General features: G+C 41.5%; 1 protein-coding gene across 1 annotated transcript in view; it reads right to left on the bottom strand.

Annotated features, from left to right (window-relative positions):
- Positions 1-19,304, bottom strand: part of LOC128988430 (serine/threonine-protein kinase mTOR-like) — a 69,094-nt gene that overhangs the window by 4,927 nt on the left and 44,863 nt on the right. The window contains exons 35-41 of the mRNA XM_054409701.1: positions 18,667-18,976; positions 17,300-17,442; positions 16,900-17,040; positions 6,745-6,950; positions 4,578-4,725; positions 3,948-4,251; positions 2,902-3,082 (exon numbers count right to left, since the gene is read on the bottom strand). Coding sequence (XP_054265676.1) covers positions 2,902-3,082; positions 3,948-4,251; positions 4,578-4,725; positions 6,745-6,950; positions 16,900-17,040; positions 17,300-17,442; positions 18,667-18,976 — 1,433 coding nt within the window. The remainder of the gene's footprint in view (positions 1-2,901; positions 3,083-3,947; positions 4,252-4,577; positions 4,726-6,744; positions 6,951-16,899; positions 17,041-17,299; positions 17,443-18,666; positions 18,977-19,304) is intronic.

Genomic DNA, 19,304 nt, shown 5'->3' with positions numbered 1-19,304 from the left:
AAACTGCTTGAGTCACCTGTTCAGGTTACATAATCAATGGGTATGAAAATAAACATTTTTAGATATTCCTTAAGAAAGAAAGAGTTGTCCATTACATTAGGCCTAATGAAAAACTAATTGTCTTTTCTAGATACATTGAAATGTCAGACATCATCGTTTCCTGCAATCGGTGTACTTCTACATTATAAAAAGAAATACAGTAACGTCTCAAGCCTTTTGGAACAATATATGAAAGTTATTCCTCAGCCACCAGCACTAAAAAATCTCTCAAAAGTGGAAAATTGGTCGTTAACACGTATAGTACCTTTGGAAAATATTATATGAAAGTTTGGTTCAGCTAAAAGTGGTGTAAGTCATGTAGGGGGTTTTGTTTGCTCAAGATATAGCCTAGTCGAAATTGCAAATCATCTTCCTCTAGGACTTTCCGAAGCAGGCATAATAGTATGGATATGTTATAGTAACTGGGTAGAGAATATTAATAAACATTCCACATCTGCAAATGAAATATGTATATGAAAGATTGGTTCAGCTAAAAGTGGTGCAAGCCATGTAGGTGGTTTTGTTTGATCAAGATATAGCCTAGTCGAAATTGCAAATCATCTTCCTCTAGGACTTTCCGAAGCAGGCATAATAGTATTGCTATGATATAGCAAGGCCACAACTGGGTAGAGAATATCAATAAACATTCCACATCTGCAAATGCATGTTTAGTAATTAAAATATTTAACAATTTTACAATTGACGATTATGCACTGTCACACTTCTTAGGTCGTGGAAGGAATAATTGCATTTAATTTATATTTAGACCTGCTTTACGAATGCTTTGGTTTTCACAATACACCTTTATTTTTCAAAATCATACAGCTATTCACTGAAACATATATGTTTTTGTAAGTCAGAATATTCAATAATAAAAACAGAATTACTGTAACCACAAATCAAACGTTAAAATACATTTTTTATAGTAACCAAAACAAAATGCATTTTTCTCAATGTAATTCATTTAGGCTCCATGGCAAGAAATAGTTTATTGATCAATATGAAGCAACTGTTTCATGAAGAATTGTCTGTAGCTTCATTTAAATGGTTTCAACTAACAGCTGTAGGAATGTTATTATTATTTATTGCCTTCTCTGCACAAATGTAAACAATCTGCACAAATGTAAACAAAATAAATGTTGAATATTTAAGGTTTTCAGAATTTTTCACTGAAACAAATATTATACTTAAACATAATATATAAGGTACCAAATAGAAACTCTCCTGGTTATTTTGGTGGTGGAACCACACTAACTGGTAAAAGAATCACAGAGAAATTGGTGAACATACATAAAAAAAAAAAACATCGCCACAAACAAATTGAGAACCTCCTCCTTTTGTTGGTAGTGGGGAAGTCGGTTAAAAAGGATTATATAATCAATGCTCAATAGCATTCATAGGAATGTCCTTTTCCTTTGTACAGTATTTTGTAATTTGCTACTGTACTGTAAATGATTTGTTTACAAGCATATTAGGGATGGACGAGATTGGATTTTTAGTTCGAGACGAGACGAGACGAGATTTTTTATTTCTCATAAAATTTCGAGACGAGATTTCTCTTCTCATACACAACGGGAAATGCACGTTCGAAATTTTTACCTGATTTTGTAACATTGTTAGATGACTGTTTAAATACTAAAATAATGATAATAGGCAAGATTATTTACAATCTTTCATTAAATAACATCAGCATAACATTTTTTTTATTAATCACGCCTAACTTATTAAAAATGCCTACGATTAGGAAACATGGTGATATCAGTTAGGATAGAGTTCAACTTATCCTAAAATAAAATAAATCATAAAATAAAAGCAATATTAATTTTTATAAAATAGTTACTTGTTTTGACTTTTTTTATAGTAATAAAACATTCCTCACACTGCTTACACTTAACAAAACTTCTCAAATGTTATTAAAGTAATATTATTAAAATAATGAAAGTAATATTTACATTAAAAGAATTAAAGTAATATTTACATTAAAAGAATTAATTAAATAAGAACGCCTTCGAAAAGGAAACGCAACTACAACACGCTCCTGTATTGCGGGTATTGCATTGACTTTCTGCAGGCGTTTTTAATTTTTTTTTTTTTTTTGTTTATTCTCGTCTCGATAAAAATCTCGGCCAAAAAGTAATCTCGTCTCGTGTAACGAGATTGAAAATTTCCCGAAATTTCGAGACTTGACCATCCCTAAAGCATATGTTACAATTCATTTGAGTAAAACTGCCATAGCTACTTGTAGTCCATAAGACTAATGTTAAAAATATTAAAATTTAATTTTAGGTTTTTAACGAAAAACAAATTTTCTCAGAACAGAACCTAGCATGGACATAATTTTTAGCCTGAAACTAAGATATTTCTAACAATTTGGAGAAAATCATAGGAGCCGTTTTCGAAATCATTGTGCGCAAACGTTACTCATATTATAGTATAGAAATATAAATAGTTTTTTAATTGTAGAATAAAGGGGGATATCAGCTAGCTTACCTTAGAAGAAATAAATTTACTTGTAGGCCATAGAAATCAAAGAAGACTCATAAACATTTAATATTTTGTCATTAAGAGGCCTTTGTCAAGTGTAGAGAAAGAAAGTTTTAAAAATCTAAGATATTTTGTGTTATGTGAAGATTTTGTGAACTCTTTTTCCTTACACTTGACAAAGCCCCACCTGAGGATGAAATATTGTTTGTTTTATGTGTCTTGTTAGTGTTCTAAGGCTTACCTGTATTTCTTCTAAGGTAGGCTAGCTGATATCTCCCTATTTTCTACAATTTAAAATCCTGGCCTAGAGCCTTTCCTTGATCAAAACTAAAATAGATCGTTGCTAAACTTATATAATATAACACTAACTACACTTACCATCCGATATAACACTGGCACAGATTCTCGTTTGCTGTTGCCTGGAGAATAAGCAGCTGCACTTGTCTCTCCACAGTCAGTTCTTCTTCTTGTGAAAAATCTCGACCAGTCAGTTTATCCTTCACTCTACAGATGATATTTACCGCTTTTGCGTTCATCGCTTCAGGTTGGCTGTTGTCACCTAGAGAAGATGGTCAAAGTTACGACTGCAGGTGGCTACATCAATTATATTGCAAAGGTTGTCTAGATTTTGCACAAGTGACCCAATTGTTTATAAAAAAAGAAGAACAATTTCAATTATATATGCCAGTTGGTGTAAGTTTCTATCAAGTCATAAGGGAATATGAGAAAATTAATAATAAGCAGAACACGCTGCTGTCAAAACTTACGCCTCGGTAATCCGGGCCGTTGGCAGTACCATATTATCGAAAATGCTGGATAACTGAAATTTCCTGGTGATTGAAAATCTTCTAAAAACAGCTGTTATTACAAGAGTAGCAAAAATCCCTTTAATTTTAAGGAGTAAAAATAAAATCAGTGGTCAGCAGGCCAAGTTTTATTGAACTCTCTCTTATTGAACAGAAGTGATATACAATAATAAGAATTAAAAAAAATAATAATTTAACAATAAAGTGCGTCTGAATTTTATTGAGCGCAATCAACGTCTACCGGTTTCTTATGACATCTACCAGTCATTCCAAATGTCTACCGATAGCTCCCGTTTCTGCATAAAGTGCTAATATGGCTTAGAATTAAAAAAAGTATTTTTAAACCTTAAGACTAAAGCCATTAATGAAAGTTCTAGACCACTAGATGACAGATTATAGTTCGGCCGCTTAGAAAACGACCTGCGCGCTAATGCTAAACCAATGCTGGAGGAGGTCGCTTTCTAAGCGGCCGAACTATAGCGGACTTTTACTGTATCTCATTTATTGTAGCAACAAACTGGCAATCATAATGAGACTTCTATTTCACAGTTTCATACTGTAGTTTATGACAACAGGTGCAGGTAGGAAAAGTTTGTTGAGAATAGACGTAAGACACACCTGTGTTCTCCGTGCTGCTGGGACCAGCTGGCTTCTTCCCAACGTTGGCACTGAGACTGTTGGCAACACTGTCCAGGATATCACCGTGGTCTGCCTGCGACGAGGATGACGGGATGCTGGACTCCGGCTGGGACTTTGTTCGCTTGGCCTTCACTGCAGCTCCGCCCTGGTCCATGAGTCTCCAGTTGAGCAACGGGTCGTAAACAAACGCCTCCAACACTGCCATCAAACTGTCCTTGTTCCTATGCAGCACTGACATGACGCTCTCGCAGGTGCGGCGGTACGTACCCTCGATGCCAGTCACCTGCAACACATAAAATGGTATACTTAAATAAACCCAAGACCACAACCTAACTATCCTGGGTTTTCTTTTTGTGTTTCCTACATAGTTTTTAGCTTCAACACCAGTGAAATTTTTCAAATGAGGACAATAATCAAAAACTTGAAGGGAGAGTTGTTAAAATCATGAAAATGTTTGTGGATACGCCATGGATTGAACCCGTCTCTTTTGCACCAAAGTCCGAGACGCAAACCACTAGGCTAGCTGCATTACCATCTGGATTCATGGATATAAATTTGCTAAAACTAACCTATGTCAATGGTATTATGAAAATAGATAGAGCTTCTGACCTCCATTGCATTGATCAGCATCCTAGTGAGGCGGAAAGGTATCTTCTCAGGGAACTTTTCTCTAGTCATGGCAACTTCGAAACAGTCACCAAAATCAATATGGAGGATCTTTCCACTCAGTCTGTCTAGCATGAGGTTGGAAGGATGCCTGAAAAAATCATTTTGAAACCAGTCACAACATATTTTTAATAGGCATAAGTCATGGTCATATCATAAACAATTCAAATTATCAATATCAATCCTTCTACGAGATACAGGTAAACCTGTTGGTACTGCTTAAGAACAACCCAACAACCTTGATAAACGTTTTCCAAATTTAAATGCAGCCTAACACAAGGCCAGGACATTCACTCGTATTCAACTAGAGGCAGAGAACAATATAGGTTGGCCCAAAACAGGTCCCGTGCAGCCTCAAGCTTGCCCTCTCAGACGGGGGTGAGATTTTTGAATAGTCTTCCTGAACAAATAAGGAAAGAAAGGAACAAAAAACGGTTCAAACGGATTTTAAAAAGATATCTGATTAATAAAGAATATTACACTGTGGGTGAGTTTTTTGACACAAATGAGTAGATGGTGTTCGGCTGCTCTGAGGTTCTAAATCAATCAAATGACAAGTTCTGTGTAATTTTTTAAAAATTCGTATTATTAATTGTTTTATGCTGTTGTATTTATTTGTTTTGCTGTCGCTTGTTATGCCTGTATTAAATGTTAACGGATGCCATGCAATTTTATATTTGTTTCACGGCAATAAAGATATTATTATTATTATTATTATTACCTGACTATTGATTAACACGTTTACTGCGGCATGTTCCCGATCGGAGACATTTGCCATGGACATTGTAATGCGATTATATTTCGTCTGTATATTGAGAAGGAAACGCATATTGTGTCTTAGCGTGCATGTTAGGTTATTGGGTTTTTAATTTTGTGTTGGTCAAGGTTACCGCCAATATTAATATACAGGGCTTCATTTTCGCGTTTGTTGACGTTGTTCATCTTTGTGTCTGTTGTAGCATGTTACACATTTGATGATATGGATCAGAATAACGATACTGAATGTACTGTATCATTGTGGAAGGAACCTAAATTCAAAATTTAGCTTGATCCTTTTTTGCATTATGTTTTGATGGTGTTTCCGGGTACATCCGGGTAACCTTAAGTGCTGCTATCTATTGGGTTTTTGTAAAACTACGTCCACAACGACTGGGACGCAGTATATGCCTCTCCTATTGGATGAAACTAAATTCAAACATTTTCACGCACTCATTCACACAGTGCATTAGTCCGGCCATCACGTAGCCGCAGCGAATCTGTTAACAACGCCTAATCATCCCATTAACAAGTTACCAGTTGTACTATGCATGGTTGCTTCTCAATGTTATTAATATAGAATAATGTTTAAACACCTCTTTGTAGATTGAACTATTTCTGTTCGCCTTCAACATTATTTTCAGCTCAAGTATTTGACTTGATCCAACATTTACTTTCAAATATGTGATGTGCATAGATTACACATAAACAGCTGAAATGATGAAACTTTAAAACATAGCTATAAAAATTAACGTTAACTTCTCATTACTTCACTTGAGGAAGTTAAGTTTTATTGACAAGATTGAATACACCAAAAAACCATTTAAAACGAGTTACACAAAAATAAGAGTAATATGGAAATTTCCTCGTCTTCTAGGACACTAACCAGGAACAGTTTAGAGTTTTACTTTTTAGACATTCCAACTTTAAGTTAAAGTTGTCACCAGTTTTGAATCAAAATTGTCGTAGTTGATGCGAGACACCAACAGATTGTGCTGAAGTAAATTAGTAATTTCTGTCGAACACACAGGCTTTTTTACCAAAAAAAATAAGGTAGAAACATAATTTTAGACACTGGTACATTTTGTGGTTCTTTTTTAATAACAAATTGGTACAACCTGGTCCATATAGATGGGATGCCTACTTCAGGAACCAATAGTGAATGGTTTAATACACTCTTCAGGCTTGGTCAAGTTGGTCCCTCTCAGGCTTGCTTTTTAAGTTATTTGTACCTCATTATCACCTTAACCTCATGAATTCCAAGAAATAGTACAAGCCGTGTCCAAAACTATCATTGTGGTGGTGAATTATTTTAAAACTCTACTTTCTGTCTTCGTCCGAGTGATGACATTACCTGTCGCCGAGTCCCAGTATGTAGCCCACCATGGACATGACGGCCAGGGAGCGAGTGTAGTTGGTCCTGCGGTCGAACCACACCTCGGAGCTGGGCGACTTGAGCCACAACAGTCGAGCAAGGTCGTCACCCTGCGTGTGCTCCAGGGCGTGCTCAAACACCTCCACCTTCTGCATCAGTGTCAGGTGGTCGTAATCCGGGGCCATCTGTTGGACAACAAGCAATCATCATTATAACTTGTCAACAAGCAAAGTTAAAATTATTTAACGCATTCGTTTGTAACGAGTTATTTTTCCCAGGGGGGTATATTTTCGTTATTTGGGCCGCGCGTCTGTTGAGGTAAGCAAGCGGCGGCGGCGAACCTGGCTAGCGCTCTTTGACCCGGCTTATCAGTTCGGATAAGCTTGGGTATCCCGGGACTACTGGACAGCCGAGAACGGACATTCTAGTGGTGGATCTCGGACAGTCAAGTAGTGAGTGTTGGTGTCCTGTGCCTGTGGAGACGGCTGGCGTACGTTGGTGGTACATCGGAGTGTGGTGATACCGGTGAACAGTGTTGGTGTTAAGTTGGGTACTGACCCACTTGTGGTGAGTGGACGACTTGATATTATTAGTTTGATAATATTAATATCTGGTTTTATTGCGAGAGTTAGAGTTGTAACCGTGCTGGTCAAAGCCTGACGGTAGTTAGGATTTATATTAGTCAGGAATAATATTAAAGTGTATTCCTGACGGTTCTGGGCAGGTGCTAGAGCGCAAATAATATAATTTAATTGACTGTAGTAGATATTATTTTGCGTTGTACCTAGAGTTAGTTATATTACTAATAACTCTGAGGCCCGACAAACCTAGGCTGCACGATTTAGCGTGCGTAGTTGGAAGCACGAGGCCAGTAGGCTAGTAGCTAGTTTTATTAGCCTATTAACAGAAGCCCGGCTAAGCAATATAACGTTGATATAGTAGCAGTAGTGGTAGTAGCAGTAGGGTTGGTATTGATTAATCATTTAATTATTTTAATTTAACCTGAACAGCTTGCTTAGTAATCCAACACGTTAGCTTGGTAGCTTGGATAGCGGAGTACCGGCTATCAGATAATATATTTATCTAGTGTTTGGAACGTATTTAATATTTATTTATCTGCTACTAATTAGCTCAATATTTTAATAGTGCAATTGCCATTTAGTTTTGCTTGTTTGGCTTGGTATTTATTGAGACCAGCTACTAGTGGTGTAGTCACTCTACCTATAGTGTACTTGTATATTATTATGTGGTACGATTATTGAGTGAACTGTTTGATTCTTAGCTTGGGCATTAGAGTTGTGTATTGGATTATAGTGGCCTAGTAGATCCCGCCTGGTGATAACACGCGTTGTGGTTTTTATTGGCAAGTCGTCGTGTAACTCACCGTGTTTCAGGCACTCTGGGCTTAACTATTGGATAGTTAGGACGAAGCCCGAGTTGCGTAGTCAGCAACGACCCCCTAGGAGTGTGGAGAATCGGCGTAGGCCTGGTAGTGATTATTGCACGTTTGTTTTCGTGACTTGTTCACAGTGCCCGTGTATGAGCCAGTCCTATACCGGTTAGACCTGGCTTTTGGCCTAGTGGTTTCCCTGACCTTATCGCAGACCCTGGAACTTTACCCAGCCATTGTAGGCTGAGCTACCCCGGCAAACGGTTGCGACTGCTGCACTTTTATTATTTTTTTCCAGTGCAGAAAATCTCGTCGCAAGATGGCGCCCGAACAGGGACCACCATAAATCACGCACGTGGAAAGTGCCATCTTGCGACGAGATTTTCTGCACTGGAAAAATAATATTAAAAGTGCAGCCAGTCGCAACCGTTTGCCGGGGATAGCTCAGCCTACAATGGCTGGGTAAAGTTCCAGGGTCTGCGATAAGGTCAGGGAAACCACTAGGCCAAAAGCCGGGTCTAACCGGTATAGGACTGGCTCATACACGGGCACTGTGAACAAGTAAAAAACAAGTCACCAAAACAAACGTGCAATAATCACTACCAGGCCTACGCCGATTCTCCACACTCCTAGGGGGTCGTTGCTGACTACGCAACTCGGGCTTCGTCCTAACTATCCAATAGTTAAGCCCAGAGTGCCTAAAACACGGTGAGTTACACGACGACTTGCCAATAAAAACCACAACGCGTGTTATCACCAGGCGGGGTCTACTAGGCCACTATAATCCAATACACAACTCTAATGCCCAAGCTAAGAATCAAACAGTTCACTCAATAATCGTACCACATAATAATATACAAGTACACTATAGGTAGAGTGACTACACCACTAGTAGCTGGTCTCAATAAATACCAAGCCAAACAAGCAAAACTAAATGGCAATTGCACTATTAAAATATTGAGCTACTTAGTAGCAGATAAATAAATATTAAATACGTTCCAAACACTAGATAAACATATTATCTGATAGCCGGTACTCCGCTATCCAAGCTACCAAGATAACGTGTTGGACTACCAAACAAGCTGTTCAGGTTAAATTAAAATAATCAAATGAATAAACAATAACAACCCTACTACTGCTACTGCTACTACCAACTTTATGTTACTTAGCTGGGCTTCTGTTAATAGGCTAATAATATTAGCTACTAGCCTACTGGCCACGTGTTTCCAACTACGCACGCTAAATCGTGCAGCCTAGGTTTGTCGGGCCTCAGATTTATAAGTAATATAACTAACTCTTGGTACAACGCAAAATAATAACTACTACAGTCAATAAATTATATTATTTGCGCTCTAGCACCTGCCCAGAACCGTCAGGAATACACTTTAATATTATTCCTGACTAATATAAATCCTAACTACCGTCAGGCTTTGACCAGCACGGTTACAACTCTAACCCTCGCAAATAAATCAGATATTAATATTATCAAACTAATAATATCAAGTCGTCCACTCACCTCAAGTGGGTCACTGACTTACTACCCAACTTGACACCAACACGCCTTGAGCACCAATATCACACCGATGTCACCAAAGCACTACACGTCTCACTCGACAATCACGAACCAGCTGTTCAATCACCGTAGGCCACGACTCGAATCCACGACTAGAATGTCCGTTCTAGCTATCCTGAAAATCTAGGATATCCCAGGCTTAACGGCACTGATAAGCCGGGTCAAAGGGCGCTCACTTGCCTCGCTGCCGCCGCTCGCTCACCTCAACAATCGGTGCGCGGCCAAAAGGCAAATATTTACCCCCCAAGGAAAATAACTCGTTACATCCCCCACTTACATCGGGATGAAAAAAAAAGAAAACGGCAAAAAGAAAAAAAAATCTTCGAACTCCGGCCGAAACAAAATACCCAAGCCCCTAACCCAATGGTGAACCCTACACCACAGGTCTCAAACTTAAAACAAAGAAAAACTCTTCTACTCGCCACAACCGGCCAACAAGGTGCTGAATGGTTTAGCATCAGGAACCAGACGGGTATTTCCATTGCAAGGGCCTTCGGGGTCTTCGTCACCAATTTTGACACTGTCTATGCGGCCACCTTGGCCAGAACAGTCATCACCCACGCCCATTCTTACTACCTCTGTCCCACATGTCACCAATCCGAGGTCTCGGATGACATCCATACCCAGAATCATATCTGTGGTGAGAGTGGGGACGTACAAGGCGTCTCCAACCCACTACGGACCCAGTGTCCAATAACGCCTTATAAACGCTGCCCATCAGCACAACTTCAACAAAGGGCCTTGTCTCCGAAATCAGCCGGTTCTCGTCTACTCCACCAACCAGGCTGTTTAGTTTTCCGAGCCACTCGGACCACTCTTCTGAGGTCGTTCGTTTTGGGTGGCCTTGCCCAGTTGACCTCCTGATGTCTGAGCTGGCCTGCCGTTTCCCGCCCGACATCCACACTGACTCACCGTCAAACCAGGTTTGCCACACCCAAAACAGGAGACGGTCCTTGGTTTACCACATTCTCGGGCAAAGTGACCAATCTCCTGGCACCTAAAACATTTCACCGTCCCCTTTGGACCCTCAGGCACTCTAGCTGCTGTCACGGGCCGTTGACCGTGGACCCGATCCGACTTCGAAGCCACCCGCCCAAGCGACTCAGCTTCCGGAGATGGTCTCTCGAAACTCCGCTTCTCGACTGCGGCTGTTTTGGCGCGCTTCTCCACCTTCTTTTTGGGCGTGTAGGCGGTTTCCAAAACCAACGCTACGTTCGGAGAAGGAGGAGGTCGGAAGGCTGCCTTCTCGCGCATATAAGCCTCATAATCTTCGGCCAACTCAACCATCTCGGCCAGGTTCCTGAAGTCACGCCGGCGTACCATGAGTTTGTACTCAGGTCGCATGTTGTTGTAGATCAAGTCCAATCTACCATGCTCTGACAACGTACCGCTACGCCTAAGCAAGGTACTTATGGCAACAACGTAGTCCCGGAAGTGCTCGCCTTCACCCTGTGTCCTTTTCCGGATCTCCTCATCCAAGTTCCTCCAATATCCTGGTGGGAAGAACTGGATTTCAAACTGACGCCGGAAAGCTTCAAAGGAATACAGGAGCTCCTTGCAATTCCTGTACCATAGAAGCGCTGAGCCTTGCAACAGCTCCGGCAGCGCTCTGAGCAGGTCCTCTGATGTTATAGAGTACGAGACCATCAGCTCTTCAAGGCGCTCCAGGAACGACACAGCGTCTCGTCGGCCATCAAACCTTAAACCCCACTTTCGGACCATGTCGCATATCTTGGAGCAATCCTTCAGCTCCACCCTGCTGGCCTCATTCAAAAGCATATCTGAGCCTCGTGGCACCTCCAAGCTAGAAGGACGGACTGGTCTCTCCGAATGATCACTAGGTCGCTGCCATCCCTCGGGTCTACTTGGTAACCCAAAGGTAGGCATGGGAGCAGCCACAACAGGGGACGTAAGGTTGGCGGGTCTTTTGAACCCATAGCCGACCTCATTACTCGGCAAGCCTCTCGCCTGCCGCACCACCAATGCAAGCTGTTCTCCAAGAGTCCGGGTATCAGTCTCCAAAGACAACCCAAGAACCTCTTTGACCGCCTCTAACTCCCTGCTAAGTTCCCCTATCTCTATTTGGCCCAAATCAGTACTACCCAGTACCTGAGGTACAGTTCTCGGGGGGTCAGGAAGCTCCATAGTTGTAGTAGCCGGCGCTATCGGTGCAGCCGCCCCAGCCGTACACAGCCTATCATCGCTGTACCGACGGGCATTCCGCTGCTTCCAAAACGACGAGAATCTCTGCCGTAATTCCGCAGAAGTTCCAGTGGTCACCAAACCATACTGGTCCATCGTCCTCATGAGCTCCCCTTTCGAGAGGTCATATATCCAACCCACGCGACCGTCCCGGGGCTGCGACCCCAAGGACATAGTCGCTGGCGCGGAATAAGTCAGAGACGTTGTCACCGTCGTACCCACGACCGATGAAATAGTCGGCCAAACAGGCGAAGACGCAGGCCACAATGACGACGTCGTTATCACCGACAGTTCGGAGCTAACCCCAGAGCTAGTCGTAACGATAGCAGACGTAATAGGCGTACCGCCCAGCACAGACGTCGTACTCGTAGTCACAACCATATTTAAAATTCAAAACACCAAGACAAATCCGCAAAAATAAGGGCGTAACCAATTAAAATCTATTTAACACCGTACTATTAAATCAAACCAATTATAGGTGTGAAAGTCGAACCACAAATACACAATAAGGGTTCTCACTCAAATAATATTCAATGATAAAGCTCAATTAATTAGCAAAATAATAAATCAAACCAATCATGGGTGTGAAAGTCAAACCACAAATACACAATAAGGGTTCTCACTCAAATAATATTCAATGATAAGGCTCAATTAATTAGCAAAATTAAAATTACTAACTAATATCTATGTATACAACCACTAAATAAATTAGGGTTCACAACACACCACGCTGTAACAGAAAACAGGTTAGGCCTACCCAACCGACTATAAAATCGCAGCAGGTCTGCCTAAAACTCTGCTCAACAGCTCAGGTCCGCAGCCAATCTGCACAAGTCCGCAGCAAATCTGCACAAATAAAATTATTTTGTTCGGGCGCCGTTAATACGTCAGCAACTCAGCACCACTGCCAACCTCAGTCCCTGTTCGCAGGCGCCATCTTGCGACGCTACTTTCTGCACTGGGAAAATATAGTATTAAAAGTGCAGTCAGTCGCAACCGTTTGCCGGGGATAGCTCAGCCTACAATGGCTGGGTAAAGTCCCAGGGTCTGCGATAAGGTCAGGGAAACCATTAGGCCAAAAGCCGGGTCTAACCGGTATAGGACTGGCTCATACACGGGCACTGTGAACAAGTAAAAAAACAAGTCACCAAAACAAACGTGCAGGCCTACGCCGATTCTCCACACTCCTAGGGGGTCGTTGCTGACTACGCAACTCGGGCTTCGTCCTAACTATCCAATAGTTAAGCCCAGAGTGCCTAAAACACGGTGAGTTACACGACGACTTGCCAATAAAAACCACAACGCGTGTTATCACCAGGCGGGGTCTACTAGGCCACTATAATCCAATACACAACTCTAATGCCCAAGCTAAGAATCAAACAGTTCACTCAATAATCGTACCACATAATAATATACAAGTACACTATAGGTAGAGTGACTACACCACTAGTAGCTGGTCTCAATAAATACCAAGCCAAACAAGCAAAACTAAATGGCAATTGCACTATTAAAATATTGAGCTACTTAGTAGCAGATAAATAAATATTAAATACGTTCCAAACACTAGATAAACATATTATCTGATAGCCGGTACTCCGCTATCCAAGCTACCAAGATAACGTGTTGGACTACCAAACAAGCTGTTCAGGTTAAATTAAAATAATCAAATGAATAAACAATAACAACCCTACTACTGCTACTGCTACTACCAACTTTATGTTACTTAGCTGGGCTTCTGTTAATAGGCTAATAATATTAGCTACTAGCCTACTGGCCACGTGTTTCCAACTACGCACGCTAAATCGTGCAGCCTAGGTTTGTCGGGCCTCAGATTTATAAGTAATATAACTAACTCTTGGTACAACGCAAAATAATAACTACTACAGTCAATAAATTATATTATTTGCGCTCTAGCACCTGCCCAGAACCGTCAGGAATACACTTTAATATTATTCCTGACTAATATAAATCCTAACTACCGTCAGGCTTTGACCAGCACGGTTACAACTCTAACCCTCGCAAATAAATCAGATATTAATATTATCAAACTAATAATATCAAGTCGTCCACTCACCTCAAGTGGGTCACTGACTTACTACCCAACTTGACACCAACACGCCTTGAGCACCAATATCACACCGATGTCACCAAAGCACTACACGTCTCACTCGACAATCACGAACCAGCTGTTCAATCACCGTAGGCCACGACTCGAATCCACGACTAGAATGTCCGTTCTAGCTATCCTGAAAATCTAGGATATCCCAGGCTTATCGGCACTGATAAGCCGGGTCAAAGGGCGCTCACTTGCCTCGCTGCCGCCGCTCGCTCACCTCAACAATCGGTGCGCGGCCAAAAGGCAAATATTTACCCCCCAAGGAAAATAACTCGTTACATCCCCCACTTACATCGGGATGAAAAAAAAAGAAAACGGCAAAAAGAAAAAAAAATCTTCGAACTCCGGCCGAAACAAAATACCCAAGCCCCTAACCCAATGGTGAACCCTACACCACAGGTCTCAAACTTAAAACAAAGAAAAACTCTTCTACTCGCCACAACCGGCCAACAAGGTGCTGAATGGTTTAGCATCAGGAACCAGACGGGTATTTCCATTGCAAGGGCCTTCGGGGTCTTCGTCACCAATTTTGACACTGTCTATGCGGCCACCTTGGCCAGAACAGTCATCACCCACGCCCATTCTTACTACCTCTGTCCCACATGTCACCAATCCGAGGTCTCGGATGACATCCATACCCAGAATCATATCTGTGGTGAGAGTGGGGACGTACAAGGCGTCTCCAACCCACCGTCTTCCCGCAGCTTCTCCTGCCAATCGGAATGAATACTCGGCCCTCGACCGTGACCCATCTGCCATCCGTAGAGGAGCGGGTTTCTTAACAGGCTCTACCCCCTGGCGTTGAAGATGTTCGGCGACTCCTCGCCCAACCAGGTTAACTACGGACCCAGTGTCCAATAACGCCTTATAAACGCTGCCCATCAGCACAACTTCAACAAAGGGCCTTGTCTCCGAAATCAGCCGGTTCTCGTCTACTCCACCAACCAGGCTGTTTAGTTTTCCGAGCCACTCGGACCACTCTTCTGAGGTCGTTCGTTTTGGGTGGCCTTGCCCAGTTGACCTCCTGATGTCTGAGCTGGCCTGCCGTTTCCCGCCCGACATCCACACTGACTCACCGTCAAACCAGGTTTGCCACACCCAAAACAGGAGACGGTCCTTGGTTTACCACATTCTCGGGCAAAGTGACCAATCTCCTGGCACCTAAAACATTTCACCGTCCCCTTTGGACCCTCAGGCACTCTAGCTGCTGTCACGGGCCGTTGACCGTGGACCCGATCCGACTTCAAAGCCACCCGCCCAAGCGACTCAGCTTCCGGAGATGGTCTCTCGAAACTCCGCTTCTCGACTGCGGCAGTTTCGGCGCGCTTCTCCACCTTCTTTTTGGGCGTGTAGGCGGTTTCCAAAACCAACGCTACGTTCCAATACACAACTCTAATGCCCAAGCTAAGAATCAAACAGTTCACTCAATAATCGTACCACATAATAATATACAAGTACACTATAGGTAGAGTGACTACACCACTAGTAGCTGGTCTCAACAAATACCAAGCCAAACAAGCAAAACTAAATGGCAATTGCACTATTAAAATATTGAGCTAATTAGTAGCAGATAAATAAATATTAAATACGTTCCAAACACTAGATAAATATATTATCTGATAGCCGGTACTCCGCTATCCAAGCTACCAAGCTAACGTGTTGGATTACTAAGCAAGCTGTTCAGGTTAAATTAAAATAATTAAATGATTAATCAATACCAACCCTACTGCTACTACCACTACTGCTACTATATCAACGTTATATTGCTTAGCCGGGCTTCTGTTAATAGGCTAATAAAACTAGCTACTAGCCTACTGGCCTCGTGCTTCCAACTACGCACGCTAAATCGTGCAGCCTAGGTTTGTCGGGCCTCAGAGTTATTAGTAATATAACTAACTCTAGGTACAACGCAAAATAATATCTACTACAGTCAATTAAATTATATTATTTGCGCTCTAGCACCTGCCCAGAACCGTCAGGAATACACTTTAATATTATTCCTGACTAATATAAATCCTAACTACCGTCAGGCTTTGACCAGCACGGTTACAACTCTAACTCTCGCAATAAAACCAGATATTAATATTATCAAACTAATAATATCAAGTCGTCCACTCACCACAAGTGGGTCAGTACCCAACTTAACACCAACACTGTTCACCGGTATCACCACACTCCGATGTACCACCAACGTACGCCAGCCGTCTCCACAGGCACAGGACACCAACACTCACTACTTGACTGTCCGAGATCCACCACTAGAATGTCCGTTCTCGGCTGTCCAGTAGTCCCGGGATACCCAAGCTTATCCGAACTGATAAGCCGGGTCAAAGAGCGCTAGCCAGGTTCGCCGCCGCCGCTTGCTTACCTCAACAGACGCGCGGCCCAAATAACGAAAATATACCCCCCTGGGAAAAATAACTCGTTACACGTTGCTGACGACTCCCATTGGAGTCATGCCATACAGGGTGCGAAGCCAATGGAAGTCACAGTACAGATTTATAAAGATTGTTTACTGTGAGCTCTGCGTTTATCGGAGATCAACTGAACTATGTCAGCTTTTTGTGCCGGTCCCATGTACTTAATTTCAGTTGCATCTGATTTCGGCTCCTGTCACTAGTGCCCCTGGCGGACGGTTCTGGCTGGAGTCGCCCTTATGCGTTCTTTAGTGTGAGCCTAGCTCTTGCTGCATTTTATGGTCCCATTGTTAAGTCATTGGTGATTGACGGGATTTGAACCCAGGATCTTGGTGACCAAAGCCCCTTTGCTAGACCAGCCTGCTCTATATACTAGAGGGTAAATGTAGAGGCTTGATACCTCTTAATGCACCTCATGTTACCAGGATCAACTTACTCTGAGCATGATACGATGTTCAATGTTGAGAAGTATTTTCTTCTTCTCTCTGTAGTCTCGGATAAGAGTGTGTAGTGTGTCACAGTGCGGTACCCAGCCGATCAGACCTGAGTTTGTAGACAACGGGATGACCGCATACCTCTGCATCAAACAACAAGTATCTAATTTATAAACACAAACAATTTGTACCACACATGAATAAGTGATAACAAAGAAAATTTGAGACAAATAAAATGTACTATTGCTGTTTTAAAAAATCTAAAAATATTTCCCTCAAGGAGTTTTGTATTGACCTGTTAGTAAAATAAGGATATTGCGGGATGTAGGGTATCAATATGTAAGAAACCTATTACTCATAGAGTTAGGTTTCTTTTGGAAGTTTTAGGATATAGGAAAGTACCTGTATGGTGAGATTCCTTCTGAAGGTGTCGGGATCGTTTAGCAGCAAAGTGTTGACTAGTCCAAACAGTTGCATTACTCTCTCGTCCTGGCGAAGGTCTTCATGTCCTTTCAGCAGGAACATGTAGTCGTTGCCATTGCTCCCTGCAATATTTAGACGTTTTAATCAAGAGTAAAAAAAACAAAGATACATTGGCAGGAACAGTTTATACAAGACACTGAAAATCAAGAAAAGTAACACTTGTTTTCAAAATATTGGGCAATTTAATTTTTTTTATTAGGAAAAAAGGAAATAATTGGATAAAATATGGGTAATTAGAGGTTATTTAAAGTGATATTGTTTTGTTGGCTTATCTTTGACAACTATGACCAACCATTCTACACTACTGTTTTGTCCTAGTGGTCTTCTTCAGAATTTACAGGCCAGGAAGTAGGTAAAAACATGGGTAGGGTGAAGGTTTTGAAGTACAGTAGAACTCAAATCATCCTATTGGGATCGTACCCCATTCGGATAAACAAAAATTCGGAGAATTGGATTTTACCAAAAATTCAGTGTTTTTTAAGGAAAAGAGGCAGAGTCATGTCAAGCTTTTACAATTGCAGAACACATTTGCGACAATTTTGTGACAGGAAAATGTATGCTTTTGCCGTGATTGGGGAGTACAATTATGATTTTCCGTGACCGCGGGAGATGATGATGGAGTCAACATTTGGATAATCTGCGATTTGGATAGTTGGAGTTTGGATAATTGGAGGTCAATTTGATCCTCACCGGATAGTTGGAGTTTGGATAATTGGAGTTAAACTTGATCTTCACCCTTTATAACTGCTACAAGTGTCATTTACGTTTACGTTTTGGACAACATTGTCGGAAAGAACCAGACAACTTGATAGAATAGTGAACAAACTGTTATTGACGAACACCCTCAAGAAAATGAGTAGAAGTGGCATGGCAGGCAATAGCAGGACAGTGTTTGCTCACTCGACTTGTGTTTGGCAAATGATTTTGGTTACTTTCGTCTTTTCAGTTAACCAAATTGGGATGGCCGTACTCCGTTAAGGATCAAGATCAAGTTTCAAGCCATAAAAAACCCATAAATCAAACACAAAATGAGTGTGTGTGCTTGACAGTGAAGATGAGAGTTTAATTTTTTTACATAAAAATGGTGAAAACCAGAAAAATCCAAGTAAAAATAAATTTAAAATTGTCAATCACAGTTGAGTTATGTATCTAATTTTTCAAGTTTGTCTGATTATAAAAAAAAAAATCAATTAACCGATTACCTCCAATTCCTGATTGTTTTGCATGGTTGACTCTCTACTGTACCTCTTAAGTTTTTGTTAGCTACTGATGCTACTAATGCCCACCTCTAATACACAGTTTCCTAGGCCTCTGCTTGCTGGTGATGACCTGCAGTGAGCTCTGTATGTGAGCTATCCTGACGATGGGCTGGTTGGGTATGTAGCTGCCCGGCACTGCCAGCTCCAGGTCCCGGCACAACAACAGCTTGGGGCTGACGTACTGTAGCTCCAGACTGGTCAGTTGTGGCAGTTGTCGGGAGATGCGGCGAAACACGTGGTAGTACAAGTCCCACGCCTGGTTCAGATCTCTCACATTGCCAGACACCTTGTAACGCTTGCACCAGTCCATTGCCTCCATCAGGTCTCGGCCGTACGCCTGTACAGTGTTACAATACCTAAATATTGGTATGTGAAAAAAAGGTACCTGAAGTGTAAGTTATGAAGAATTGTTTAACAAAATCAGTATCTATTCTCAATTAATTTACTGATACATTCACTGCTTTGTGTTAGTGATGTGTCTAAACCAAATTTCAAAACCACCAAAACTTTGGAAAAGATTAAATTAAGTTTTGGGATTTCAACTTAATTGTAACCCCTTCTTACACCCCACGATTACATGTTATGTAACATTATGTGATCACTACTTTAGAATCATAACTACTATAATCACAGAAACAAGAATTAAATCAATCTTCGCAATCAAA

This window comes from Macrosteles quadrilineatus, unplaced genomic scaffold (assembly GCF_028750875.1).
Source record: "Macrosteles quadrilineatus isolate MER2022 unplaced genomic scaffold, UCM_ALF_1.0 Scaffold_3__2_contigs__length_128488019, whole genome shotgun sequence".
NCBI lineage: Eukaryota > Metazoa > Arthropoda > Insecta > Hemiptera > Cicadellidae > Macrosteles > Macrosteles quadrilineatus.
Note: the sequence above shows the minus strand (reverse complement) of the source record. Positions and strands in the feature narration are given on the sequence as shown.